We start from the raw sequence: 27,098 nt of genomic DNA on the forward strand, positions 1-27,098 counted from the left end.
AGTGAGCAGTTGCTCAACCAAAAATGCTACCACGAAATTCCTGACACTGAGTTCCAGGGGCTCACGGAGAAGACAGTGTGTCACAGTGGTAGATCTTTAGGGCAGACCCGACTCAGCTAGGACTGAATTTAAGACACTGAAGTTGAAGGTGCTATTTGGATGCTGCTAGTCCTGTCGGCTTCACCTAGAGCCTATGCGTTTGGCCTGAGTCTGTATAACACCGCAACCTTAAACATTTTGGAAAGAAACTTGAATGCTGGTAATAGCATTTTTCTCTTGCGGGTTGAGGTGGGGCCTTGGGCAATCTACCACCATTTGAAGAGTGGAAACCATGTTTATCTTTGAGGTCTCTTTCAGGTCAGCAAATAATTAAAAATTCTGCCTAGGAGTAATTAGGTAGATGGAAGGTTGTTTCTGCGGATAAGTGCACAAGAGTAGAGCTGAGGCTTCTCTCTTTTCCGTCTGGCTGTTGTCATGGTTCTTAGTTGACCTTGTCCCTGATCTTGTTGGACTTGTGAAAGATGCTTGGCTTGTCACTGATTTTGGATTTCCTCTTCTGTCCCCTGCTGAATATCAGATAACATCTTTGGGACTAGCACATGGTATTAAGAATGACAGGTGCAAAGGAACTAAGTCTGGCCATGTCTAATACAAAGCACGTTGGGCATGTCCATCTTCTGGGTTAGCAAAGAACATGGGGGGTCACAGAGGACAAGGGTATATTTTAAAGGTCTTTGCTCACCCTTTGTACTGATTGACTGCTAGTCTTGATCCCCAAAAGAAGGGAAAACGGGAGGGATTGACTATGTTGCTTCTGTTCTAAAGAGAAGATCAATACTAGGGGCTTTCTGAATAGGAACAGCATTTTGGGGACTGCTTAAAGAAGTTTTGTCTTTTTTTTATGATTGGGCACATCTCATAATTATGAGAGTTTCATACCCTTGGTTGACTAGGTCTTTTAGCCTGTTTTAGCCACAGTTTCTACATTCCTTGACGCAGCTTAGCCATGAGTTTTGTTACAGTTGCCTGGGCACGCGGCATGTGGGCCTCAGACTGTGTCTGGATTACCATCTCATCTTCACCATCAGAAGCCCTTCTCCCCTACTGCCTGGTGGGATTCAGTGTCCCAGGGAAGACTTCGTGCTGACTGGTTGGTTGGCAGAGCCTGGGTTTGGCCCTATAAATAGCTCTGATGAATGCCTATGCTTGCTGTTCTCCCTCCGGCTTAGAGCTGGTAGGGACAGGTTTTTTTCTCCCCAGTACACTCAAGAGCATTCCCTATACTGGGCTTTATACCCATTCATTTGTTCATTCATTCTGCAAACGCACATTTGTCAAGCACTGAGCTAATCACTGCATGCAGTGCTCGGTGACTAAGAAACACAGGCAGACCTGGATTTGATCTTGGTACTTATTAATGACTCTGTGCAAAACAATATCCCTGTACTTGAGGGATCTTATCTGTAAATAAGGGTGGAGGGAAATAGTAATAAGTTATCATATTCAAACATTGTAAAAATTAAATGAGATAATAGTATGTTTAAACCATTTAGTAAAGAGCCTGACAACTACTGCATTACTCTAGGCCTGGATAAATGTTAGCTGTTAGAAAGCTTGCGTAAGTGGATTAGAGATGGTTCTTGCCTTTGGACTATGGGAGCCAGGTAAACAAATCATTATACTACAGTGTTATATGCTAAAATGGAGACTCAGCCCTTAATTCATTTCAGCTGGTTTTTGGCTTGATTCTTTTAAAGATCTTGCTCCTTCTCTCCACCTCTCCACCCCTACCATAAAAACCTAGTGAAACCTAAGCATAGTTCCCTCCTGTGCACACTTCCAGAAAAGAGGCCTGTTAAGCTATACTGTGAATCTAAGAGCCCACACTGCCTTTGTTCTCCTGGAAGAGGTCCTGGGAGATGGGGCTTTCCTCTGAGAACTTCCCTGGGAAAGCCCTGTGGTCAGGGATGCAGCCAGACACCTCACTCGAAGGTTGCTATGACCCTGGGTGAGAGGTGCTGGCTGAGGTCTCTTGTAGCTGGAACAGTTTAGAATTCCAAGCTCTCCCTCCCACTGGCCTGGGAAAGGAGTCAGGTCCCAGAGCTCATGAGGTAGTAATTGCCCCAATTTGGGGGCTGGGCTGTTGCAGAGCCGCCTGCCTTCAGTGACTACCGTCTTCAATCAGGAATCCTGTCAATGTGCAGGGATAATTGATGTGGGTCTCGGAGTCCCAGACTCACCCCCAGCTCCTCTACCTCAAAGTTTGACCCCTGTTGTCTCTTCCTTTTAGCGTGGTGCCAAGTGATGGGATGTTTTGGGGGGCTGCAGAAAGTTGACTGTATGTAACTTAGAGCAGCTGTTAAAAAGAGCTGCTTCTCTAGCTTTCCTGGCAGTCATTTGACTCCATTTTCTGTTCTGCATTTTTGATTTAGCGAGAAGCAAACATCCTAGGTGCCCCTAGGCACCTCTTATGCCCCTCTAGGCACACTTCATTCTTTCACTGCACGTAGGCATTTCCATCCTTGCTCACAGTTGAGTGGACTAACTGGAAGGGTCCCTAACGCCCTGCTCCCCTGTTCACTCAGGTTAAATTAAGCAAGGGAAGGGTGCTGTCTGAGACTCAGCTGGGTAAGCCTCGTTAGGACCTGCTGCAAGCCCTGACTTGGCCTACAGGAGCTCCCCGCCTCACCTCTGTGCAGAGCGGAGGATCAGAGCTGCAAGCAAAGCCGGAAACAAAAGACTGGGAGCGAACCCATCTGGCTGAGAGGCAGCAACACAAAGGTGCTGCTGCATAATTTATCATCAGAGGTTTTCTGGGGCCGGGAAGCTAGTGGCTCCAGGCAGAGCTTTTTTGGGGGAGAGGAACCCTCTCCCTGACTGAGTGTAGGACCAGGCAGGTACAGAGTCGGGCATTGGGAGAGACACCTGATTAACACATGAAATAAAATAGCTTTGAGGGCCTGCAGTGATCTCTGCAAGTGCAGCAGCTCCAGTTCCTGCCCGGCCTGCAACGCAGTTGGGGGAAGTGCTCCAGTGTCCCTTTCCTTGGATTGCCACCACCTTTTGGGCATGGATAAGGACGAGAGACAGTTTCTCTTTTGGATTGGCTACAACCTTCTGGAAACCAAATGCAGATGTCTGATTATAATAACCATAAGTCTAGCAAATAAGAAAGCAGAGCTCCCTTCTCTTCTTTCCCCTTCCCACCCCCTCCTCACTCCAGACAGTTTAAACAAGAAGTTTCAGCTACAGGTTCAGAGAGGCAGTAAGAGTGAATGGCTCTAATGTGTATCGCCCTCAAATGAAAATGTCTTCATTTTGGGAATCATCTCCCCAGGTGACCAGATTTACACCACAAACTGGGACATGTGACCTGAAAAATACAAATGTACTTCTGAGACACTTAATATTTTTAAGTCTTTTGCTGTATTTCTAGCACTGTGATAAGTATATAGCGTATATTATCACATTTGGTCCAAACAGTATCCTTATGAGGTAGGTACTGTTAGGTGCCTGTCTGACAGATGGGAAACTAAGGCTCAGAGCAGTTTGCCATCACACAGCTAGTGAATAACTGAGCCAGGATTTGAACCCAGAGCTTAAGTTATTAACTCTCTAATGCAGGGGTCAAGAACCTTTTTGGCTGAGAGAGCCATGCACTTGCAGAGCCACATATTTTAAAATGTAATTGCATGAGAGCCATACAATGACCCGTGTACATTACATTATCCAATAAAAATTTGGTGTTATCCCGGAGGGCAGCTGTGATTGGCTCCAGCCACCCGCAACCATGAACATGAGCGGTAGGAAATGAATGGATTGTAATACATGAGAATGTTTTATATTTTTAACATTATTTTTTTAATTAATGATTTGTCTGTGAGCCAGATGCAGCCATCAAAAGAGCCACATCTGTCTCGCGAGCCGTAGGTCTCCGACCCCTGCTTTAACGCCAGTGGTTTGCAAACTCATTAGTCAACAGAGCCAAATATCAACAGTACAATGATTGAAATTTCTTTTGAAAGCCAAATGTTTTAAACTTAAACTATATAGGTAGGTACATGCCTTATCGAGGTAGCGCCTGCATGTGGTATTTTGTGGAAGAGCCACACTCAAGGGGCCAAAGAGCCGCATGTGGCTCGCGAGCCGTAGTTTGGTGACCACTGCTCTAACCTATATACTGCCTCTTCGAACAGAATATTGTATATCCAAGTTATCCCAGAAGATCTAGGTGGGGAATATCCATAATTTATCTTAAGTTGACCTGCTGCCCTGTTTTCAGATCTCCCTTCCCAGAGAATCCCAGTGCGTTCAGAATGACTTTTCGGGTGATTTTTGAAGGGGGAGGTCTAAAAAGGCTCCCAGAAGGGGAGATGTGGTTTGTTGCTCACTGAAGCCATGTGTTACTTGTGTTTTGAGATGTAGGGGGAAAGGAAAGCAATATTTTGAACAGCCCTCACAAAGCACAGCCCCATTCAATTCCTATTGGATTTGTGAAATCTGTTGACTGAGCTCCCGGGCAGGGTAAGTAGACTTTTGAAGATCTGCATGGAGATGATGGAATTAATAATGATATAGTAGTCCTCCCCTTATCCTCAGGGGATACAGGGAATATTTTGGAAGACCCCCCAGTAGATGCCTGAAACCAGAGATAGTGCCAAACCCTATATATACTATGTCCTTTTTCCTATACCTACCTCCTTCCGATAAAGTTTAATTTATAAATTAGACATAGTGACACTAACAACAATAACTAATAAAATAGAACAATTGCAACAATATACTGTAATGTTTTATGAATGGGGCTTCTCTTTCTCTCAAAATATCTTATTGTATTGTACATACAGCATGGATACACTGGACAGAGGGATGATTCACATCCGGGCAGATGGAGTAGATGGTGTGAGATTGTATCACACTACTCAGAATGGCATGCAATTTAAAACTTATGAATTGTTTATTTATGGAATTTTCCACTTAATATTTTCAGACCACTATTGACCGGAGGTAACTGAAACTGCAGATAAGGAGGGACTACTGTAATCACAACAACAAAAAACAGCTGCTTACTGTGTATGTACTTCCTATGTATTATCTCATTTAAACCTCCCAACAATCCTATAAAATAAATAGGTACTATTATTACCCCCAGCCTACAAAGGAGGAAACAAATCCATTTTTTATTTTTTTTATTTTTTAATGTTTAGAGAGAGGGAGGAAGGGAGAAAGCAAGAGAAACATTGATTTGTTGTTCTATTTATTTATGCATCCACCAGTTAATTCCTGTGTGTGCCCTGACTAGCAATTGAATCTGCAACCTTGGCATGTCAGGACAATGCTCTAACCAACTGAGCTACCAGGCTAGGGTCGAAACTAATTCATTTTTTAATTGCTCTGTAATTTATAGGTTCTGAATTTAGATTTCTCTTTTCTGTACTTGCCTCCTAGGAATTGGTTGATATATTAGGCAAGGATGAAGGGTAACACAGGAAGGTAAATAGGCCCTGGCTGGTTGGCTCAGCGGTAGAGCGTCGGCCCGGTGTGTGGAAGTCCCGGGTTCGATTCCCGGCCAGGGTACACAGGAGAAGCACCCATCTGCTTCTCCACCCTTCACCCTCTCCTTCCTCTTTGTCTCTCTTCCCCTCCCGCAGCCAAGGCTCCAATGGAGCAAAGTTGGCCCAGGCGCAGAGGATGGCACCATGGCCTCTGTCTCAGGTGCTAGAATGGCTCCGGTTACATTGGAGCAATGTCCCAGATAGGCAGAGCATCGCCCTCTGGTGGGCATGCCAGGTAGATCCTGGTTGGGCACATGCGGGAGTCTGTTTGTCTTGCCTCCCGCTTCTCACTTCAGAAAAATACAAAAAAATTGAGAAAGGCAAATAAAGCAGAATTCTTGCCACCTTCTTCCACCTCTTCCAGTAGTCACTCATACCACCATTTAACTCATTGAGGTGATACACAGTAGGGTTTTTAGACATCTCCAGCCCTGAAATCATCATGTGGCTAGATCAGACAGTTCTGAGTCATGTTCTACAACAGTAATAGCAAGAGTTATCACTTCTTGAGCTTAGTACGTGCCAAGCATTATGCTAAGAGCTTTTCATGAGTTAACTAATTTATTCTTATAACATTCAAATTTCCTGATGAAAAAGGAAGTTACAAATAATGTGCCCAGAGCTGTAGAGGCAGGAATTAGCTTAGTTTTGTTCCCAGGTGCTTAACATTATGCTCTTCTGCCTCATAACTGTGGAGACTGATGATTAAGAACTTCTTTTCTGTGTTTGAAAGTGGCAAGAGAAGGCTGAATGTACTTGGACCACTAATCATGTCTGATGGTGTCTGATGGTATGGCCTTTTGAGAGGGCCCACTAGGTGAAGATTTCACCAAGTGAAATCCAGCCAGGTAAGGCTGGCCTATAGGGATCTAAAGACAAGAATAAATAGAGTCATAGCATGTTGGTATCACAGTGTGATAATACAGCGAGTGAAAGGAACCCTTGGAAGGGAGTGAACTGGATAGGACTAGGAAGCTGCCTGAAAAAGAAAATTCCTATTTTCTTAAGTAAGTACAGGTTAGGTAGGAAATAACTACTTTTATTTCTGATATTCTAGGCCTCTTTTCCTTTGACTCCAACTCTCCATAGGACTCCAGAGGAATGTATTTTTTTTTTTTTTCTGGTAATGACTTTATTTTTTCAGTTAACATAACCAGCCCACGATACAGCATACTAACTCAGAAAGTACAAATCCAAGGAAGGTAATAACCTTCACGATGTTACAAAACTTTGGCAAATCAATACAGTACTATTTAATAGAATCAAATCGTATTTTTGTTGGAATTACATATTACTTCAGTGATAATCTTCACTCCAAAAATGTCATTTAAGTACCACATTATAACACTATAGTTTTTAATGGTGGTTTATAGTAGAGCAAGTTGTTTTATACAAATTAATATATCTTTTAAAATGATACAATTTCTCCTGTGAAAGTGAGTCACCTCGTGAAGTTTACTGTGGCAAGGCAATTGCGCATATTCAGGGGCGGCTCGGCTTTGTTCCAGGGTTGGTCCAAAGCCAGGGAGAGTCCCAATGCATGGAAAGCTTAACAAGTCCACCTGAGAGAGAGTTCATATGCTAACCTTCATTTCCAAGTACCCTTCAAAAATTGTTACATTTTCAAATAAGTACTGGAATCTTCAAAACCAGACATCATTTCAAACAACATTAATAATAATTTCAGATGTTCTCTTTTATTTAGCAACCCTGTACCTTTGTTTTGATCAAGTCACATAGCCTTTCTTCAGTCAGCTTATTAAAAAAAAAAATTTTACCTAGAATATAGTTGTGTTTTTTAAATAAAAAATAAATATAATGCCAGCTAGAAGAGATCCGGGGGACTGATGTTGTATACCAACTTTTATCGTCATTTCTCTACAAATGCCGCCGCTGCCATAGGTGTCTTTATGCTCTCTCTTGCCGAAGCTGTCAGTTCTTCAATCTCAGCATTTAATTTATGTATGACCCATTCCATTGCTTCTCGGCCTTTATTAGCATTTGAGGATATCGTACTTGCCATCAGCCCTTCAAGGTAACTACTAAGACTGACTCCTTTCACAGTGATTATGGCCTCTTGAGTCAAAACAGTTTTTTCTCAGTCCTGAGGATGAGGTTTCATCTACTGAAACCATATTTGTAAATGAAATATTAGTGGATTTAAGTTCCATTGTTTTTACAGGATCAACTACAGAATGTTCTTGCACATATGTTTTGGTTCTTGCTGCACCAATAAGAGATTTCACAATGGATGGCAGTCCCCACTCTGTGCTAAGAAGTCTGTGGCTGTGCAGCTTTCCAGAAGGATCTATGTGTCTGTCCAATACATCAACTCCAACCACGCTTGGGTTCATAGGGTTTGGGTATTTCTGCATTGCAGCTGTTGTAACAGTTTCCCATGGGTGGTCAAAGACGTGTTCCAAGGTCCAGATCTTCATGGTGCCGGCAACCTCCGCCGTGTCCCTGAGGCCCAAAGAGGCAGAGAGGCCGAGGAATGTATTATTGATTTATGTATTTATTCATTCATTTTACAAACTTAAACTGATCATCTACTATATCACAAACATTGAACTATGCGCTGTGAATACAAATACAAGACTCGAGATTACACAACTCTAACTGCCAAGAGGTCAAGAGGTATATGGTCCAGTAGGTGAACAATGATCCCAGTGTGCTAAATGCTATCATAAGAGGAGGCACAGAGGGCTTCTGGGATATAGAGCAGGGGTTTTTAATTCAGTCAGGGCCGGGGCTGCGTGGGTCTAGATGGGGCAGCGTCAGGAAAGGGTTCACTTCCTGGCCTCCCGCTCTCAGCCCTTAGTGTTGCTTCTGATGTTTTCTGTGCAAGCTCTGCTCTTTCAAAGAGTGGCTGTTTATAGGCACCCAGCTCCCTCCAGATTCCAAGTCTCCCTTGGATGAGGTTAGATCCATTTCCAGGTGGCTCCTTGCTGCCACTCCTTTTAGTTGTCAGTTTTGTCTTGCTGCAAGGGCATTCCTGTTAGAGAGACACTTACTGATTTGGCTTCGTTAAGGAGCTGAAATCAGTGAATCGGTCCCTCAATCAGCCTGAATGTAGTTTAGGGTAATTTCATGAAACTTATCCTCATTAAATAAAGTTTATATCCTCACCATTGCCTCTAGTGGATGAGAGAAGAGAGGAGAGTTTTTGTGTGTTATAAGAAAGCATCCTTCATTTACGAGCGTTGATTCTTTCCTTTCCCACTGTCATCCCTTGCACACTGGGGTAGTCATCATATTCCAGCACTCAGTGGGCACTCCTTAAGCCTCTCATCTCTGGTTCAACTTGAAAAAGCTGTTCTGTAGCTGTGTAGTCACTGTCCACCTTGGGCTTCCAAGTGACAGGTGTGGTCCCCCTTTACCTGAGCACTCTGTGAGATGGTGGAGAGCAGGGCTTCTCTAACTTGAGTGTGCATCAGTGTAGGTCAGGAAGCTTATTGAAAGTTCAAACTCTGAGATAACATGAAGAGAAGAATGCTGGCCTAAGGGTTTGAATGGGTTGGACTTCATGGTTCTTCTATTCACCCCATGACCTTGGATAATGCAAGAGGTGACCTTACCTGTCAAATGGGCACTTCGGTGACTACTCCGGGTTATTAGACTGATGTCATGAGAATGCAAGTGTTTATGCAAAAGTAGCTTGTAAGCTGTAAAGAGAAACTACAGAATATAATTACTTGTTGTCAGAGCCCTGTTCCTTTTTGAACCAACACAACACCGAAGCGCTGGTTTAAAAGACTGTTTCTGCTTCACTACCTTACCTGAAGGCAAGGGAAATTGGTCTTTGGCCTTAGAAATAATCAGAAGGAGATGTCACTGCTTGAGATCCATACACTCATGGCCTATTCGCTAATCGAGAATGCATAAAGGGGAGGGACCCAGAAGTCTCAGGATTTAAATTCCCTTTTTTAACCTAAGGGTTTTGGGAGATTCTCATAATAGCAATACCATTATCGGGAGGCACTATAGTGAAGTGATTAAGAGCAGAGACTCGGGAATTGACCTGCCCGGGTGTGAATGCTGGCTTCAACCCTTGGTACCTTTGTGACCTATTAAGAGACTCTACCTCTCTGTGTCTCAGTGTCTTCAACTGTAAAGTGGTGATACTAAAAACAGCACCACCTCCTAGGGCACTGTTGAGAGCTTCCAGTTACCTAGCATCTGAAAAGCACTTAGAAAATTGCTCAGCCCTGGCGGGTTGGCTCAGCGGTGGAGCGTTGGCCTGGCATGCGGGGGACCCGGGTTCGATTCCCGGCCAGGGCACATGGGGGAAGCGCTCATTTGCTTCTCCATCCCCCCCCTCCTTCCTCTCTGTCTCTCTCTTCCCCTCCCGCAGCCAAGGCTCCATTGGAGCAAAGATGGCCTGGGCGCTGGGGAGGGCTCCTTGGCCTCTGCCCCAGGCGCTAGAGTGGCTCTGATCGCGACAGAGCGACCCCCCGGAGGGGCAGAGCATCGCCCCCTGGTGGGCAGAGCGTAGCCCCTGGTGGGCGTGCTGGGTGGATGATCGGGCGCATGCGGGAGTCTGTCTGACTGTCTCTCCCCGTTTCCAGCTTCAGAAAAATACAAAAAAAAAAAAAAAAAAAAAAAAAAAAAAAAAATATATATATATATATATAAAAGAAAATTGCTCAGTATACCTGGTGAGTACTTAGTGATGATGGCTGTATTGTTATGAAGTTTTTGAGGTATGCCAGCCCTGTGCTGGGCAGTTCACATGGGTTATTTAATTTAATCTTTGTAAAACCCCTTCCAGTAGAACTATTCTCATTCCCATTTTATGGTTGAGAAAACTGAGGCTCAGAGGCAATAACTTGCCCAAAGTGTTACAGTTAGAGGTAGAATCAGGATTTGAACTCCAATCTCTCTGACTCCAGAATCCATGCCCTCTCATCATACACTGTCTGGTATACCAGATGGATGTTTCCCTTCTTTTCTTCAAAAGAGTACAGTGAGAAATTGGGAAGATGACTGAGATTGTGGTTAACCTTTTAAGAAGTCCCTGTGAGCACATTGTATCCCAAAAGCTAAGGTGACCACATTTTTACAATGAAAAGGAGGACAAAAATAAATGGAAAAAAACAATATTGTAAATAAAAGAAACATTTTATTCATTGCAACAATAATACACTATAATATGATAAATGCATAATTAAAACATTTGTAATATTTTGTGTTGTAATTATGCTTACATGCCTATTAATTTTTAATAATAATTGTAAGAAAAAAGTACTCATTTAGATAAAAATACGTCACATCACACGCAATGGATCGATTCTGCATCAATTGAATACGGACATCTACAGATTAGTCTTCCAATATCAAAAAGGAGGACATGTAGGAGGACACTTTTCAAGGGAGGACGGAACTTCAAAAGAAGGACTATCCTCCCAAAAGGAGGACGATTGGTCACCTTACAAAAGCTGAATGTCTTGATGTTCAGGGATAGTGAACACTTTGGGGAGAGATCTTCACCTTATTGAAGAATCACATTAGGTTAAAGGGCCCACTGGATGCCAGTGGGAGCTTGCAGTGTGACTGGCCAATAGCTTTAAAGGCCAGAAGCATAGCTGAGTATTCTAATTTAACACTTCTTAAAATGAGCACTGAATTTTGCCACCCACAGTCATTTGTTTCCTTTTTTTCACTCACCATTCTTTTAGTTAAAAAGGGTTAAAAGCTGTCCTTTATGATCACAGCTAAGGTTTGAGTGAAAAGGCAGAATTCCGTGTCTGGGGATCCCAGAGGGGCGGGCAGCATTTGTCCGGAAGAGTTGACTTTCTGAAGTATAATATGTCTGTTTACTGTATGAAATGGATGGCCAAGCCAAGGGTTTGCCTGGCTGGTGGCTGCCTGACCTTCACATGCTGATGTTCAGATGTTGCTCTGACATGCAGAAAGTCATGACTCTTTAGCGCCTGCGACTAACTTGGTGCCCACTGAGTGGAATGCTTTGTTCCTGAAGTTTGCATGGGGAAATCAGGACTTTTGCTATTATTCAGGCAAAGGTGGGGTGGCACCCTAAAAAGAAGCGGGGGGGCCTGGGGGGGGGAGGAGCACTGAAGGCTCCTCTTTCAGCATTCCTTTTGACTTGCATGCAGCACCGGGATGCTGCTGTTCTTGCTCTCCCAATCTTGACACTAGAGCTCTTAAAATCAAGGCCTTTTGGAAAAAATTAGCTTCTGTATCCTCACACCTGCACACTCTCATCCTGCATTTATTGAGCATCTTTGGTGTGCCAAAGCATGAGGTCAGCTTCTTTCACATTTATCTAGGAAACAGGCTTAGGGAACTAAGTGATTTAGAAAAGGTTGCACGGCTGGTCAAGGGAACCCAGGTCTGTCTGCTCTAGGGCCAGTGGTTTTTCACTCCCATCCCCCGAATGTCTCCTTCCTCCTTCCTCCTTTCTCTTCTAGTCATGCCCTTACCCTGAACTCTTCATTGGTACAGCCCCACTTCCTGCTGTGTGTAGCTAGCAGAGTTTCTTAACCTCTATTGACATTTTGGGCCAGATAATTTCTTTGTTGTGGGGCCTGTCCTGTACATCGCAGGATATTTAGCAGCATCCCTGGCTTTTATCCACTAAATGCCAGAAGTACTGCCAAACACGACAACTGCAAAAATGTCATCTCAATTGCCAGGTGTCCCCGGGAGGGAAAGACCATCCCTGGTTGAGAACCAGTGAGTAAGCCTTATCTTTCTTCTCCATTCCTCCCCACGAAGGGGGTCAGCACATTGGAGAGCCCCTCGGCATGGAGTCCTCTGGAATCCTAAGTCTTTTTTTTTTTTTTTTGTATTTTTCTGAAGCTGGAAACGGGGAGAGACAGTCAGACAGACTCCCGCATGCGCCCGACCGGGATCCACCCGGCACTCCCACCAGGGGCGATGCTCTGCCCACCAGGGGGCGATGCTCTGCCCCTCCGGGGCGTCACTCTGCCGTGACCAGAGCCACTCTAGCGCCTGGGGCAGAGGCCAAGGAGCCATCCCCAGCGCCCAGGCCATCTTTGCTCCAATGGAGCCTTGGCTGCGGGAGGGGAAGAGAGAGACAGAGAGGAAGGAGGGGGGGGGGGGTGGAGAAGCAAATGGGTGCTTCTCCTATGTGCCCTGGCCGGGAATCGAACCCGGGTCCCCCGCACACCAGGCCGACGCTCTACCGCTGAGTCAACCGGCCAGGGCCTGGAATCCTAAGTCTTGGTTGTTTCATCCAGCCAAGTCCCCTAAAGTAGTCCCTAGAGCCATGATGAGCTGGTCACACTATAAAAGCTCCTCAGGCTCCAGAGCTCCGGGCCTGAGTGAAAGAGGCCCCCAGCCCTTTCCTCTCCGTGCTCTGAGAACAGGCACAAGAGGCCGGGGCTGGGCAGCTGGGTCTCCAGCTTCCCTGGGAAAGGGTCTTCTGTCGTGCACTTACAGAGAGACCTGGAGCGACAGGGGTGCTGCTGCAGCTCTCAGATGGATTCCTTTGGTTTCCACAGGAAACTGAGTCTTTTCCAGGGCAGCTGATTCTCAGCATGTAGAAGGAAAGGGCAAGGTCTCAGTTGAGGATCTCTTGAGAGCTGTGGTCCTTTACTCCATGAAAAATACATTTTGCCTGTAGTTTCAGGCATTCATTGATCCCCATGCCAACCATCTATCTGTCCATCCATCCATTCATTCATTCCTCCATCCATTCATCTGTCCATCCATTCATCCATTTATCCATTCATCTACCTTATGCTCATGCTCACTCTTGGGCAGAAGTGGAAAGGGAGGGATCTAGGGCTCTCTCCTTGCTTTTGGAGGATTTAGCAGTACACTCTCTTATTCCAGACCCTAAGCCCTAATCCAGGTTGAATGTACGATGAGGGTGTACATCAAGGAGATGAGCCAAGAAAGAGGCTGCGCCCAGTAAATGGGAAAGGAAGAGGGGTGGAAATTTAGGAGCTGACTCCTTCCCTGCTTCAGTCCAACTTGAGGGTAGGGTCCAGTGAGGGGAGGAAGGGGAGAAGAAAGCAAGGGGGAGAGATTAGCAATGAGCTGTGGCCCCCTTCTTTCCCAGCTGCAAGCAGCCCAGCGGGTTAGATGAATGTTGGGAGGGGGAGAGTGACCCTAGCAGAACCCTTTGTTCCAGCTGAGGCTGAAGCAGGGGGCACCAAGCCATTCACACGCCATCCGAGGGCATCCTGCTGGGCACTCTAGGGAGGGGTACGGCAGCCGGTCATGGGACTTGGCCAGGCAGATAGCTCTAGGCTCAATAGGGAAGCCCAGCTGTGTGCTGCTGAGGCTGGGGGGAGGGGCTGCCTCTGCCATCCTTCCTCCAGGCTGTGGCCTGCCCCTCAGACAGGAAAGCCCTGCCTAGTCCCATTCACTGTCCCATGAGGCAGCCTAGTCCCTTCCTCCTTGGACCCCACTCCTCCTTTTCAAAAGTGGTTTCCTGGCTCAAAAGTGAGCTCTGACAGGGGGGCACACAGCAACCTGTGCTGCTTCCTGTCCTGCTGTCTGGATTCCTTATCCCTAAAGGGGGTCCAGCACTTTCATCTTACTCTTTTTTTTTTTTTTTTTGGAATTTTCTGAAGCTGGAAACGGGGAGAGAGAGTCAGACAGACTCCCGCATGCGCCCGACCGGGATCCACCCGGCACGCCCACCAGGGGTGACGCTCTGCCCACCAGGGGGCGATGCTCTGCCCCTCCGGGGCGTCGCTCTGCCACAACCAGAGGCACTCTAGCGCCTGGGGCAGAGGCCAAGGAGCCATCCCCAGCGCCCAGGCCATCTTTGCTCCAATGGAGCCTTGGCTGCGGGAGGGGAAGAGAGAGAGAGGAAGGAGGGGGTGGGGGTGGAGAAGCAAATGGGTGCTTCTCCTATGTGCCCTGGCCGGGAATCGAACCCGGGTCCCCCGCACGCCAGGCCGACGCTCTACCGCTGAGCCAACCGGCCAGGGCCTCATCTTACTCTTATTTCTTGCCTTCCCTGGCTTACACCAAGGGCCTGATCCTGCTCAGAGATAAAAGCTTCTGTATCTCAACCTAGTTTGGAAGGGAAAGACATAGAGGTCTCTGCTGCATCAACTCTCTGTCCCCTGCTCCCCTACCCCAAGAGCACCAACTCTCCAGGTGACATCATTTGTCTCTGGGCCTTTGGGTGTGAGGGAAAACAGCTATGGTTAGGCTTGCTAGTTTGTCTTCTGGCTGCAAGCACATTGTATGATTGGTGCGTGAGCACATGGCAGGAAGTCGTGCGCCTGTGTGTGTGTGTGTGTGTGTGTGTGTGTGTGTGTGGTCTCTATAAGGCTACAGGTAAGGTGATTTCCTCTGTGTTGATCACTTGCCCGCCACCACCACCACCACCGCGAGGGGCAGTGTGCCTGTTTGCTCTCCCACTGCGGGGAGAAGCGGCTTTCCCCTATTTGCTTGCCCACTATTGAAAGAATCCAGTAAATGAGAATGGCCCAACACCTTTCGGCTCCACGGTTCTCCTGTGCTCTGCCCGGTCTGATGTGAACCTGCCTGGCCTCGACGACCACTGGCTTTACAGGGTGCTATATAAAAAATCCTGTCAGGCAAGGGGGGTACCTGGACTATTTGTAAGCCCGGAGTCAGAGAGTATCCCCTTGACTGTTTGTGTCTCAGAGGAGGGGAAGTCACCATTACATACCTGGTCTTACATGAAGGTCTTACATGAAGGTAACACCTCCCTTCACTGTTACCACGTCACCTGGGTGACAGTGGCCCTAGACTTGGCTCCTGTACCTTCTTCCCTGGAGTGGACTTTTGTTGGGCAGGAGCTGTGCCTCACTGGTTCCTTTTCCTTCTGCCCAGGCCTAGCCAGCAGCCCCGAGTGTGCTTGTGGTCGGAGCCACTTCACCTGTGCAGTGAGTGCCCTTGGCGAGTGTACCTGCATCCCCGCCCAGTGGCAGTGTGACGGAGACAATGACTGCGGGGACCACAGCGATGAGGATGGATGCAGTAAGAACCTCCCCCCTGGGCAGTGGGGAGTGGGAGAAGAGGGACCTGAGTGGGGGGAGCAAGGACAAACGTGGTGGAGTTATCTGTGCCTCAGCTGTGTCAGGCTCAGAGCCGTGCACAGGTGCAAGGGTGGAAGATACGGTGGATGGGTGATTTCCTCACAATTTATATGGCTCCAACCCTTGTGTATTTCCCAAATTTCCATATATACATGTGCAATAAAACAAACTTTGAAACAAGTATAGAGGAAAACACCCTTGAAACTACAGGTAGTTTCCTTAATTATATGAATATGTGTTTGTACTACATGTGTTTTTTGTTTGTTTGTTTGTTTTTTTACAGAGACAGAGAGAGAGTCAGAGAGAGGGACAGATAGGACAGGCAGACAGAAAGGGAGAGAGATAAGAAGCATCAGTTTTTCATTGTGGCACTTTAGTTGTTCATTGATTGCTTTTTCATATGTGCCTTGACCGCGGGCCTTCAGCAGACCAAGTAACCCCTTGCTCAAGCCAACGACCTTGGGTCCATGCTGATGAGCTTTGCTCAAGCCAGATGAGCCCGTGCTCAAGCTGGTGACCTTGGGGTCTCTAACCTGGGTCCTCTGCATCCCAGTCCAACACTCTATCCACTGCGCCACCGCCTGGTCAGGCTTGTGTTTGTGTATTTTTTAATGTGCAAACTACATAATGAATGCAGATTATTTGTTTCTTATACTGACATTATGTACAATCACATCTTTTTTTTTTTTTTTTTACAGAGACAGAGAGAGAGAGAGAGGGATAGACAGGGACAGACAGACAGGAATGGAGAGAGATGAGAAGCATCAATCATCAGTTTTTTGTTGTGACACCTTGGTTGTTTATTGATTGCTTTCTCATATGTGCCTTGACCACGGGCCTTCAGCAGACCGAGTAACCCCTTGCTTGAACCAGCGACCTTGGGTCTAAGCTGGCGAGCTTTGCTCAAACCAGATGAGCCCGCGCTCAAGCTGGTGACCTCGGGGTCTCGAACCTGGGTCCTTCTGCATCCCAGTTCGACGCTCTATCCACTACGCCTCCGCCTGGTCAGGCCAATCACATCTTCTTTAATAACATAAACTTTGTAAAAAAAATCTAATATTCTTGGCCCTGGCTGGTTTGCTCAGTGGTAGAGCATCAGCCCAGCATATGAAAGTCCCGGGTTCGATTCTAGGTGAGGGCACATAGGAGAAGCACCCATTTGCTTCTCCACCCCTCCCCTTCTTGCTTCTCTCACTCTCTCTCTCTCTCTCTCTCTCTCTTCTCCCCTCCTGTAGCCATGCATGGCTCAGTTGGAGTGAGTTGGCCCCAGACGCTTAAGGTGTCTCCATGCATGGCCTTCGCCTCAGGTGCTAAAAATGGCTCCAGTTGCAATGGAGGAAGGGCTCCAGATGAGCAGAGCATCGCCCCCTAGAGGGCTTGCCGGGTGGATCCCGGTTGGGGTACATGCGGGAGTCTGTCTCTGCCTTCCCTTTGCTCGCTAAAAAAAAAAAAAAAGAAAGAAATCTAATATTATCTTTAAATCTCTCTTTTCCTCTAGTGTAATAACATATGCACACCAGGGTAGAGGGCCCTGTCTTAGATACATAGAAATATCACTGCTGAGTCAGTTGTCTTGGTTTAGGGGTACAACCAGCGGCACCTACGTCTAAGGATGCCTAATTAGTCTAATAATAATTAAGCTGTAACTTGGACCTCATTAACCCTAACCATTTCAGCTAATTGCGGTGATGGTAAATGGCTCGCTTTCATTTTGTACTTTCACTGCATTGTCTCAAAAGACCTCTGTGAGCAGAGTATAATTATCTCCATTGTACAAGCGAAGAACCTGCAGTTCAGAGCGGAGCTGACTTCCTCAGTGTGATAAGTAGTAAGTTCTAGAACTTGCTGGGACATTGAGCCCAGATGTCCCAATCCTCATTTAACCAGAGGAAAAGAACAAGATACACTTCTTTCTCTTATGCTTTTCTTACTGCTTTCTCAGTGGTTTCGAGTTCCTCCGGCTGTTCTGCCTCGTGAACCCCTCCTACCATGCTTGGCTGATACTCTCTCTTTTCTTCTCTACCAGTTTCTGCGTAGCTTCCCCATCGGCTGGGGGTAGGCAGGAATCGGAAGAAGGAAGGTAAACTCAGATAGCCTGGCTGAGCCTGCCTGAGGAAGTACACCACACTGATTCCCTTTTCCTTCTTTTCCCCCGGGACTCAGTGCTGCCCACTTGCTCCCCTCTTGACTTCCACTGTGACAATGGCAAGTGCATCCGCCGCTCCTGGGTGTGTGATGGAGACAATGACTGCGAGGACGACTCCGACGAGCAGGACTGTCGTGAGTGCTGGCCAGGCGGGCTCTCAGGCTCTGTTGGAAGGGATTTTCAACCAGAAAGTGATGGGCCTACGTCAGCCTTAGGGTCTTCAGCTCTTGGCCCTGTCCATTTACCTCCAGGGGTCAGATAAGGCCCTCCCCGCAGCCCCCATGAGAATGCCGCCGGCTTCGATCCCTCCGGGCAGCCTTGTTGCTGCCTGTTCGGCTCCGCGAGGCTTTCTGTTGGGCTTCCAGGCACTGACCCCCACTGCCTGCAGCAGCCTGATTGCTCTGTGCCCACAGCCCCCCGGGAGTGTGAGGAGGACGAGTTCCCCTGCCAGAATGGCTACTGCATCCGGAGCCTGTGGCACTGTGATGGTGACAATGACTGTGGCGATAACAGTGATGAGCAGTGTGGTGAGTGGTGCTCCGGGAGGCAGACAGGTGGCTGGTGGACGGTCTGGCCATGGGAGAAGAGGGCAGCAATGACTTGAGCCCTGCCCAGGTATCTGTCTGGAGCAGCTAGAGGCAGGCAGGAGGGGCAGAGTGGTCCAGACCCAGCCCAGCAACTCGGAGCAGAAGCCTGAGGCCCAGTCTCCTCAGGGCCTCAGCTTTCCCTGGAGAGTCTGCACCGAATCTGTGGAGTGTGGCCAGCTGGTCAGACCACCAGGGCCAGTGTTGGTGGGAGTCTGGGAGGATGTTAAGAGGGTTGCTCATAGGGCTTCCTCAAGATTTCTGTCCCGTTGCACCCCCCCCCCCCAGACATGCGCAAGTGCTCTGACAAGGAATTCCGCTGCAGTGATGGAAGCTGTATTGCCGAACATTGGTACTGTGATGGTGACACCGACTGCAAAGATGGCTCAGATGAGGAGAGCTGTCGTGAGTGGCCCCAGACCTCAGGCTGTTGGGCTGGGATAGGGCAGAGGGCTCATTGCATGGGCTGCCGGCCAGGCTGAGGAGTACGGGAATAGTGGGCAAGGAGGGTGGGTTCTTAAGAAGCAGTTTCCCCCAATGGGAAGAGAGTCTCCCTTTGGTCTGCCTGAATATGGGAGTCTACAAGGGCCATCTTCAATGAAACGTGGTTACGTCTCACTTGAGGAAGACACCCTGCCTGAACATCCTGCCCCTTCGAGGACTCAGGGAACCCTCTGCTCCACCCAGGCCTGAGCGTATGCCCCTCCCCACCCCTGCCCTCCTTCCAGCCTCGGCAGTGCCAGCGCCCCCCTGCAACCTGGAAGAGTTCCAGTGCGCCTATGGCCGCTGCATCCTCGACATCTACCACTGTGACGGAGATGACGACTGCGGAGACTGGTCGGACGAGTCTGACTGCTGTGAGTGCTCTCGCCAGCTGGGCGGAGGCGGGGAGGAGGCCAGGCTGGGTTGGCAAGACACAGGTGCCAGCTGGGGCAGGAGCACGGGCTGGAGGTGGGGGCTTTCTGGATTCCCTGGCTCCTCTGGGACAGAGCCGGAGGAGCCGGAGTGCTAAGACTGTGGCTTTCTGGTCTGCTGCGGGGCACTCAGTATGCATAGTCTGGTCAGAGACAGAAGCTTGACCGTGTCTCCCCAGCCTCCCACCAGCCCTGCCGTTCTGGAGAGTTCATGTGTGACAGTGGCCTGTGCATCAACGCAGGCTGGCGCTGCGATGGGGACGCGGACTGTGATGACCAGTCTGATGAACGCAACTGCAGTGAGTGGGGGACAGCGCGGCAGGTCTGAGCAGGAAGTAGGGAGATGGGTTGTGAAGCCAAAGAGCCGGGAGGATGTTAAGAGGGTTGCTTGTAGACAAAGCACGGCGACGGACTGGGCACGACCGAGTGCAGTTGTGTAAGTTGTGCACTACGTCCAAAGGGATGCCAGTCGCATAGCAGACATGTAGTCTATAATCACAGTATATGGCTTTATGTATTGTCACAGCTGTTTTCCAGCAGATAGCAGTAAAGTGGATTGAGAAAAAGGCACCCTTTTATATGAAGTGCCCCGTAGACCAAGTAGGACTCCGGTGTCAAGAAGAGTGGCATGGGGACTGGCAGAAAGTGCAGTTGCGGGTGGCAGGGTGGTGTGTTGGGCTGAACTGGGGCCAGCCTTTCATTAGGCCTTTGCTTTGCCAGCCACCTCCATGTGTACAGCTGAACAGTTCCGCTGTCGGTCGGGCCGCTGCGTCCGCCTGTCCTGGCGCTGTGACGGGGAGGATGACTGTGCAGACAACAGTGATGAAGAGAACTGTGAGAACACAGGTGGAGTCCTCCAGGGATCTCCCAGAGCCCTGAGCCTGTAGTTGGGGTGAAGGACAGGTGGAAAGAGGGGGTTAACTGCTGCCATTCCCGTTGTGCCAAGGTGATAATTTAGTCCAGTGATCGGCAAACTCACTAGTCAACAGAGCCAAATATCAACAGTACAATGATTGAAATTTCTTTTGAGAGCCAAATTTTTTAAACTTAAACTATATAGGCAGGTACATTCCTTATCGAGGTAGCGCCCACACATGGTCTTTTGTGGAAGAGCCACACTCAAGGGGCCTAAGAGCCTCATGCAGCTCACGAGCCGTGGTTTGCCAACCACTGCTCAGTCTACCTTGCTCATGGTCTGGATTTTTCCTGCCTTTCTCAATCACCAGTGTCAAATCCAGGTGCGTTTGTTGACCTGCAGCCTTGTGGCCTGTAACACAGTATCAGGACTGTGAGTTTTAGTCGCCTCGCATATTCTAACTTGCACACAGCAAGTGCCCGTTGCTCCGGCCTCGTGAGCAAGGACTGCTCTCTGTGGCTGGCGGCCCCCACGCCCACTCCCCTAGCCAGGTGCTGGGCACAGAGATGTACTCCCTCTCTCTCCCACACCCCTCACCTTCCACTGTGGTGTCCTGGGAAGAAAACGGTTGCAGACATTCAGCCAGCCCTGTCTGAGCTGTTTCCTGCCTTGGACCCCGACCCTCCCACCTTGAGTCTCATCTGTCTCCAGCTCGCTTTAGAAAATGACAGGCTCCCGTCCTTTCGTTGACCCAGGCCCTGCCCTGCTGTGACCTGACCTGTCCTCCTGCCCCCTCTCCCTCCTTCTCTAGGCAGCCCCCAGTGTGCCTCGGACCAGTTCCTGTGCTGGAACGGGCGCTGCATTGGCCAGAGGAAGCTGTGCAATGGGGTCAATGACTGTGGTGACAACAGCGATGAAAGCCCACAGCAGAACTGCCGTGAGTGTCCCCAGTGGGCTGGCCGGCCCATGGTTTGTGGCTGAACCCCACCCACACGGTTCAAAGAGAATCCTCCCTAGGGACGCTAGCAGCCTGGGGAGCTGTTCTTCGTGGTCCAGGTGGAATGCCAAGTTGGCTGTCTGGGGGAGGATTCCGGGCTCAACTCCCGTCTCTGGTTTGGCTGGCACAGGGCCCTGGACGGGTGAGGAGAACTGCAACGTGAACAACGGCGGCTGCGCCCAGAAGTGCCAGATGGTGCGGGGGGCTGTGCAGTGTACCTGCCACACAGGCTACCGGCTCACAGAGGACGGCCGCATGTGCCAGGGTGAGCTGGGCCTGGTTTGGAGCAGGGTCAGGATGCTGGGTAGGGGCAGCAGATAGGCAGCTGTGTTTCCTCTGGGGCAGGCATTTGAAGAACATGACTTCATCATAATAACCCTAGGAGGTAGGCATCGTCCCTTCCGTTTCACACATGGGGAAACTGGAGTTCAGAGAGGTTAAGTAACTTATTAAAGACCACAGAGCTTGTGAGTAGCAGAACTGGGATTCCAGCCCAGGTCTGCATGACTTCAAAACCCTTAACTATTCATTATCTAGCCTTCCCACTAGGTCTGGAATATAGATGGGCACATGGGCAGGAACGCAACTAGTCAGCCAGGGAGTTGGGGGGGGGGTGAAGATGGCAGAAGAAAGAGCTCCTGGCCTGCCCGGTCCCCACAGATGTGAATGAATGTGCCGAGGAAGGGTATTGCAGCCAGGGCTGCACCAACAGCGAAGGGGCTTTCCAGTGCTGGTGCGAGGCAGGCTACGAACTCCGGCCTGACCGGCGCAGCTGCAAGGCTCTGGGTAAGGGGTGTTGGCATTTGGCTGGGTGGGCAGAGGTCCGAGAATGGAGACAACCAGGTGCTCCAGTGCTCAGCGATTTGCTGAGAGCTAGAAAGATTTTCATCTCAGGAAAATGGAGTTGTGAGGTGCATTCTGGGCCCCTCCCAAAACCCCTGCTGGGGTTGGGTATGGTGGGCTGGGCTGGGGGAGTATACTTTAGAAACTCCCACGTTCCTAGTACTGATGCCGGCAGCTCAGGACATGCCCTAATGGGCCAGGGGCTCCATCTGTCAGCCGAGAAGCTGGGGTGCCTGCTGAGGGTACAGCTCTGGAGCCCAGTGGGGCCCTGTTTCTATGCCATGTCCCAGGGCCGGAGCCTGTGCTACTGTTCGCCAATCGCATCGACATCCGGCAGGTGCTGCCGCACCGCTCTGAGTACACGCTGCTGCTCAACAACCTGGAGAATGCCATCGCCCTTGATTTCCATCACCGGCGCGAGCTTGTCTTCTGGTCAGATGTCACCCTGGACCGGATCCTGCGGGCCAACCTCAATGGCAGCAATGTGGAGGAGGTTGTGTCTACAGGGCTTGAAAGTCCAGGTAGGGAGGCAGGCTCTGGGGGGTTGGGCAGGGCCACACCATGTGCAGAGCAGCCGTGGAAGGATCAGGCTCGAAGTTTGCAAACCATGGGCAGCAGAACATCTTTTTCTTCTGGTGAAATCTTGGATGGAACTAATATTGATAACATTTGTTAGGTTAAGTTGATAGGTTCAGATTTGTATCACTTGCATGTTCTTGAGTTTAATGAATTGGAATGCGACCATTGTGATGGATGTAGTCATTTGAAATCAAAACTTTACGAATGGCAGTAACATTTTTCTATCAGGTTTTGCATCCAGCTTAATTCTGAATTTTGTTTTGATGGCTTGGTATTGAGTATTCTGATCAACCCAGATACATATAGTTTCTTCATCTTGATGGGGTTATATACCCTGTTTCCCCGAAAATAAGACGTAGTGCAATTTTTTTCGAGCTTAGAAAATATAAGGTCTCCCCTGAAAACAAGAGCTAGCGCATCTTTAGGAGCAAAAATTAATATAAGACATGCCCTAATGGGCCTAATGCCCTAATAATACTGTCTTATTTTCAGAGAAATGGTAAATTGTTGTACATGGAAATAGAGTCACAAGAAATTCTTGATGAAATTCAGAGTTTGGCTGGTTATGCTGATGTTTGTGATGACATGACTACAGTATAGTAATAAATGTTGATTTTTTGTTCAACAATAAATGTGAATTCTTGTTCATGGAAAAATAAGACATCCCCTGAAAATAAGACCTAGCGTGTTTTTAGGAGCAAAAATTAATATAAGACACTGTCTTATTTTGGGGGAAACATAGTAATACCTAGCACACAGAGTTGTTGTGCTGGTTAAATGAATTACTGTATATAAAATGGTCAGAACACTGCTGGGCCCAAGAAACTGCTTTGTGCCAGAGTTGTTACTATGACACCGAAGAACCGGGGCTGAATTCCTGTCAATTTCCCACTGACTCTTTCCACCAGGAGGCCTGGCTGTGGATTGGGTCCATGACAAACTCTACTGGACCGACTCAGGGACATCCAGGATTGAGGTGGCCAACCTGGACGGGGCTCACCGCAAGGTGCTGCTTTGGCAGAACCTTGAGAAGCCTCGGGCCATTGCCCTGCACCCCATGGAGGGGTGAGTGAGTTGTGTTTCAAGTTCCTAAATCCCTCTTGCAACCTGCGGGGACAGTTCCCAGGCCACTTTAGCCAGACATTATGGGGGGGGGGGCATCCTCATAGTGTGGTGTTAACAGCGTGGGCTCTGCACCCAGGCACAGCTGGGTTTGAGACCTGGCTCTGCAGGAACTGGCTGTGTGGCCTTAGGCTAGCTAGTTCATCTCTCTCTGCCTCCGTTTACTCATGTCCCACTGGTGGTAAAACACACCTACCTCATAGCTGTGTGAGGATCCAATGAGATGATGAATGCATTTTAAATGCATTAGATAAATTGTAGGTATTTAGTATTTTTTTATTAGTAGCTCATAACATTAAGAACTTAATAATACTTTTATTATTAGAAGAAAAGTCTCCTGAAATGGAAATTGTTAGCCCCAGCTTTTAAAAATTCAATGCAGTCACTTGAGGGGAATGTCCTAAGATCCTGCCATTGTAGGTCAGCTAGTTTAGAAAGTGTGTGTGTGTGTGTGTGTGTGTAAAATACAAAAGGCAGTGCTGGCGAGTGTGACAAAGAAGAAACTGCCTGTTCTAATATTACAGTAGATGGTCAATTCCACAAGGGCTGGAATTGTCTGTTGTTCACTGCTGCACTCCCCATGCCTGAGATAGTGCCCTCCCCAAGGCAGATAGTGCAAAAAAAAAAAAATTTAAATTAATAGATTACCTGTCTAGAGACATTTAAATTAAAACAGTTAAAAAAAACCCCACTCTCTAAACCAGTGGTAGTCAACCTGGTCCCTACCGCCCACTAGTGGGCGTTCCAGCTTTCATGGTGGGCAGTAGCAGAGCAACCAAAGTATAAATAAAAAGATAGATTTAACTATATACTAAGTTGTTTTATAAAGATTTATTCTGCCAAACTTAGCGAAAATCCGACATAAAGTACTTGGTAAGTAATTATTATTGTATGCTTTAACTTGCTGTAACTCTGCTTTATAAATTTTATGAAGTAAAGTTACTTCCCTACTTTATAAATCACCATCACTGTGGAACCGGTGGGCGGTTAGAAAATTTTACTACTAACAGAGATACAAAAGTGGGCGGTAGGTATAAAAAGGTTGACTACCCCTGCTCTAAACCGCCCCCCCAAAAAAATGTATCTCCTACCAGTTGGAGTCCTTTGGGTTAATTGGATAAAAGTTTCTTGCCTGATTACTATCCCAGTTACCTACACACCCTCTACTGCCTGTCTCTCAATGTCCTTTTTTCTCTTTCTAGAACCATTTACTGGACAGATTGGGGCAACACCCCCCGCATCGAAGCCTCTAGCATGGATGGCTCGGGACGCCGCATCATTGCTGATACCCATCTCTTCTGGCCCAATGGCCTCACCATTGACTATGCCGGTCATCGTATGTACTGGGTGGACGCTAAGCACCACGTCATTGAGAGGGCCAATCTGGATGGGAGTCACCGCAAAGCTGTCATTAGCCAGGGTGAGGCCCTTCATCCACTCTCCTTCATCTCTCATCCTCCTTTCCTCGTCCTGGCCCCCTGGAGCCTTGGCAGAGGGTGAGATTTGTGTGGGAACCAGGCAGGCCACGTCTGGACTGAGGTCCTCTTGGACTTTCCCCAGGCCTCCCGCACCCCTTTGCCATCACGGTGTTTGAAGACAGCCTATACTGGACAGACTGGCACACCAAGAGCATCAATAGTGCTAACAAATTTACTGGCAAGAACCAGGAGATCATTCGCAACAAACTCCACTTCCCCATGGACATCCACACCTTGCACCCTCAGCGCCAGCCTGCAGGTAAAAAACTCGGGTGCCATGGAGAACGTTCCCTGCACCTGTCACAGTTGCCATTGTGTTCTGACCAGAAAATTTGACACTGGCTTTGACATGGGCTAATTCCTCCCTCTGCTGGACATTTAGGGTAGTACAACATTGAGATTCACAAAGACATGCTGTCTCCCCTCTAATTCAGGGGTAGTCAACTTTTTATACCTACGGCCCACTTTTGTATCTCTGTTAGTAGTAAAATTTTCTAACCACCCACCGGTTCCACAGTGATGGTGATTTATAAAGTAGGGAAGTAACTTTACTTTATAAAATTTATAAAGCAGAGTTACAGCAAGTTAAAGCATATAATAATAATTACTGCCCTGGCCAGTTGGCTCAGTGGTAGAGCGTCGGCCTGGCGTGCAGAAGTCCCGGGTTCGATTCCCGGCCAGGGCACGCAGGAAAAGCCCCCTTCTGCTTCTCCCCCTCTCCTTCCTCTCTGTCTCTCTCTTCCCCTCCCGCAGCCGAGGCTCCATTGGAGCAAAGATGGCCTGGGCGCTGGGGATGGCTCCTTGGCCTCTGCCCCAGGCGCTAGAATGGCTCTGGTCGTAGCAGAGCGACGCCCCGGAGGGGCAGAGCATCACCCCCTGGTGGGCAGAGCGTCGCCCCCTGGTGGGCGTGCCAGGTGGATCCCGGTCGGGTGCATGCGGGAGTCTGTCTGACTGTCTCTCCCAGTTTCTAGCTTCGGAAAAATAAAAAATAAAAAATAAAAAAAATTACTTATTTACCAAGTACATTATGTCGGATTTTCGCTAAGTTTGGCAGAATAAATCTTTATATAAAACAACTTACTATAGTTAAATCTATCTTTTTATTTATACTTTGGTTGCTCTGCTACCGCCTACCATGAAAGCTGGAACACCCACTAGTGGGCGGTAGGGACCAGGTTGACTACCACTGCAATTTATGCAAACATGTATAAAGCATCTCCTATGTGTCATGTTCACTGCTGGGGCTAATAAAATAATAATAAGACATAGATAGTTCCTCCCTCCAGGGAGCTTGCACCATAGCTAAACCCCTAGCCTGAGGTCCACCTTTAGTCTTACCTGATCCTCTTGCTCTGGGCTCTTTGAGCAGGGAAAAACCGCTGTGGGGAAAACAATGGAGGATGCACCCACCTGTGTCTGCCCAGCGGCCAGAACTACACTTGTGCCTGCCCCACCGGCTTCCGCAAGATCAGCAGCCACGCCTGTGCCCAGAGTAAGTGGGTCTGGGGCACCTGCCTCAATGGAGGTGCCTTGTGAGGGCGGGGGGAAGGAACTGGGATACGAGTTTGAGGGATTGCCTGTTGTGGGGAGGAGCCAGCCTCCTCAGGTAGCCTCTGGAGAGGAAGAACGTAAGAGGCCGAGGGCTCCTGGCTCAAAGCTGAGGGCTGAGGGCCCAGTAGCTGTTGCTAAAGGTTCAGGGACCCCACCCAGTCAAGTATGAACACCTGCAACCAGGCTTCCGTATTATTTTTACCAGGTAGGATGCTTACTCTGTAGGCAGTAAGAGGGGTCCGGGCCCTTCTAGAAAGCAGGGGAATGGTTTCCTACCTTTTTACCTTTAATCTCACCCTGTTGAAGACTTCCTTTCAGCCCCTAAACCAGAGAGCCAAGATTAGGACTTCTGATGATGCTCTGCATACAAAGGCCCTGTATAGATATGTGCCTAACAGTGAAAGACAATGGGATTCCCTGGTCACTCCCTGAACTGCTACTTTGTCTGCCTTTAAGCTCT

At 48.4% G+C, this 27,098-nt stretch overlaps 1 protein-coding gene and 1 pseudogene across 1 annotated transcript in view; one reads left to right on the forward strand and one right to left on the reverse strand.

The window, feature by feature from the left end:
- LRP4 (LDL receptor related protein 4) overlaps positions 1-27,098 on the forward strand; it is a 56,353-nt gene that overhangs the window by 2,347 nt on the left and 26,908 nt on the right. The window contains exons 2-16 of the mRNA XM_066361808.1: positions 15,363-15,509; positions 17,732-17,848; positions 18,128-18,241; positions 18,587-18,703; positions 19,027-19,155; positions 19,392-19,511; positions 19,933-20,058; positions 20,880-21,005; positions 21,196-21,330; positions 21,726-21,851; positions 22,199-22,429; positions 23,396-23,552; positions 24,812-25,029; positions 25,170-25,346; positions 26,457-26,579. Of these exons, the coding sequence (XP_066217905.1) occupies positions 15,363-15,509; positions 17,732-17,848; positions 18,128-18,241; positions 18,587-18,703; positions 19,027-19,155; positions 19,392-19,511; positions 19,933-20,058; positions 20,880-21,005; positions 21,196-21,330; positions 21,726-21,851; positions 22,199-22,429; positions 23,396-23,552; positions 24,812-25,029; positions 25,170-25,346; positions 26,457-26,579 (2,163 nt within the window). The remainder of the gene's footprint in view (positions 1-15,362; positions 15,510-17,731; positions 17,849-18,127; positions 18,242-18,586; positions 18,704-19,026; positions 19,156-19,391; positions 19,512-19,932; positions 20,059-20,879; positions 21,006-21,195; positions 21,331-21,725; positions 21,852-22,198; positions 22,430-23,395; positions 23,553-24,811; positions 25,030-25,169; positions 25,347-26,456; positions 26,580-27,098) is intronic.
- On the reverse strand, positions 7,401-8,038 carry LOC136388699 (PRELI domain containing protein 3B pseudogene; annotated as a pseudogene).

The sequence above is a fragment of the Saccopteryx leptura genome, chromosome 1, assembly GCF_036850995.1.
Source record: "Saccopteryx leptura isolate mSacLep1 chromosome 1, mSacLep1_pri_phased_curated, whole genome shotgun sequence".
NCBI classification, from domain to species: domain Eukaryota; kingdom Metazoa; phylum Chordata; class Mammalia; order Chiroptera; family Emballonuridae; genus Saccopteryx; species Saccopteryx leptura.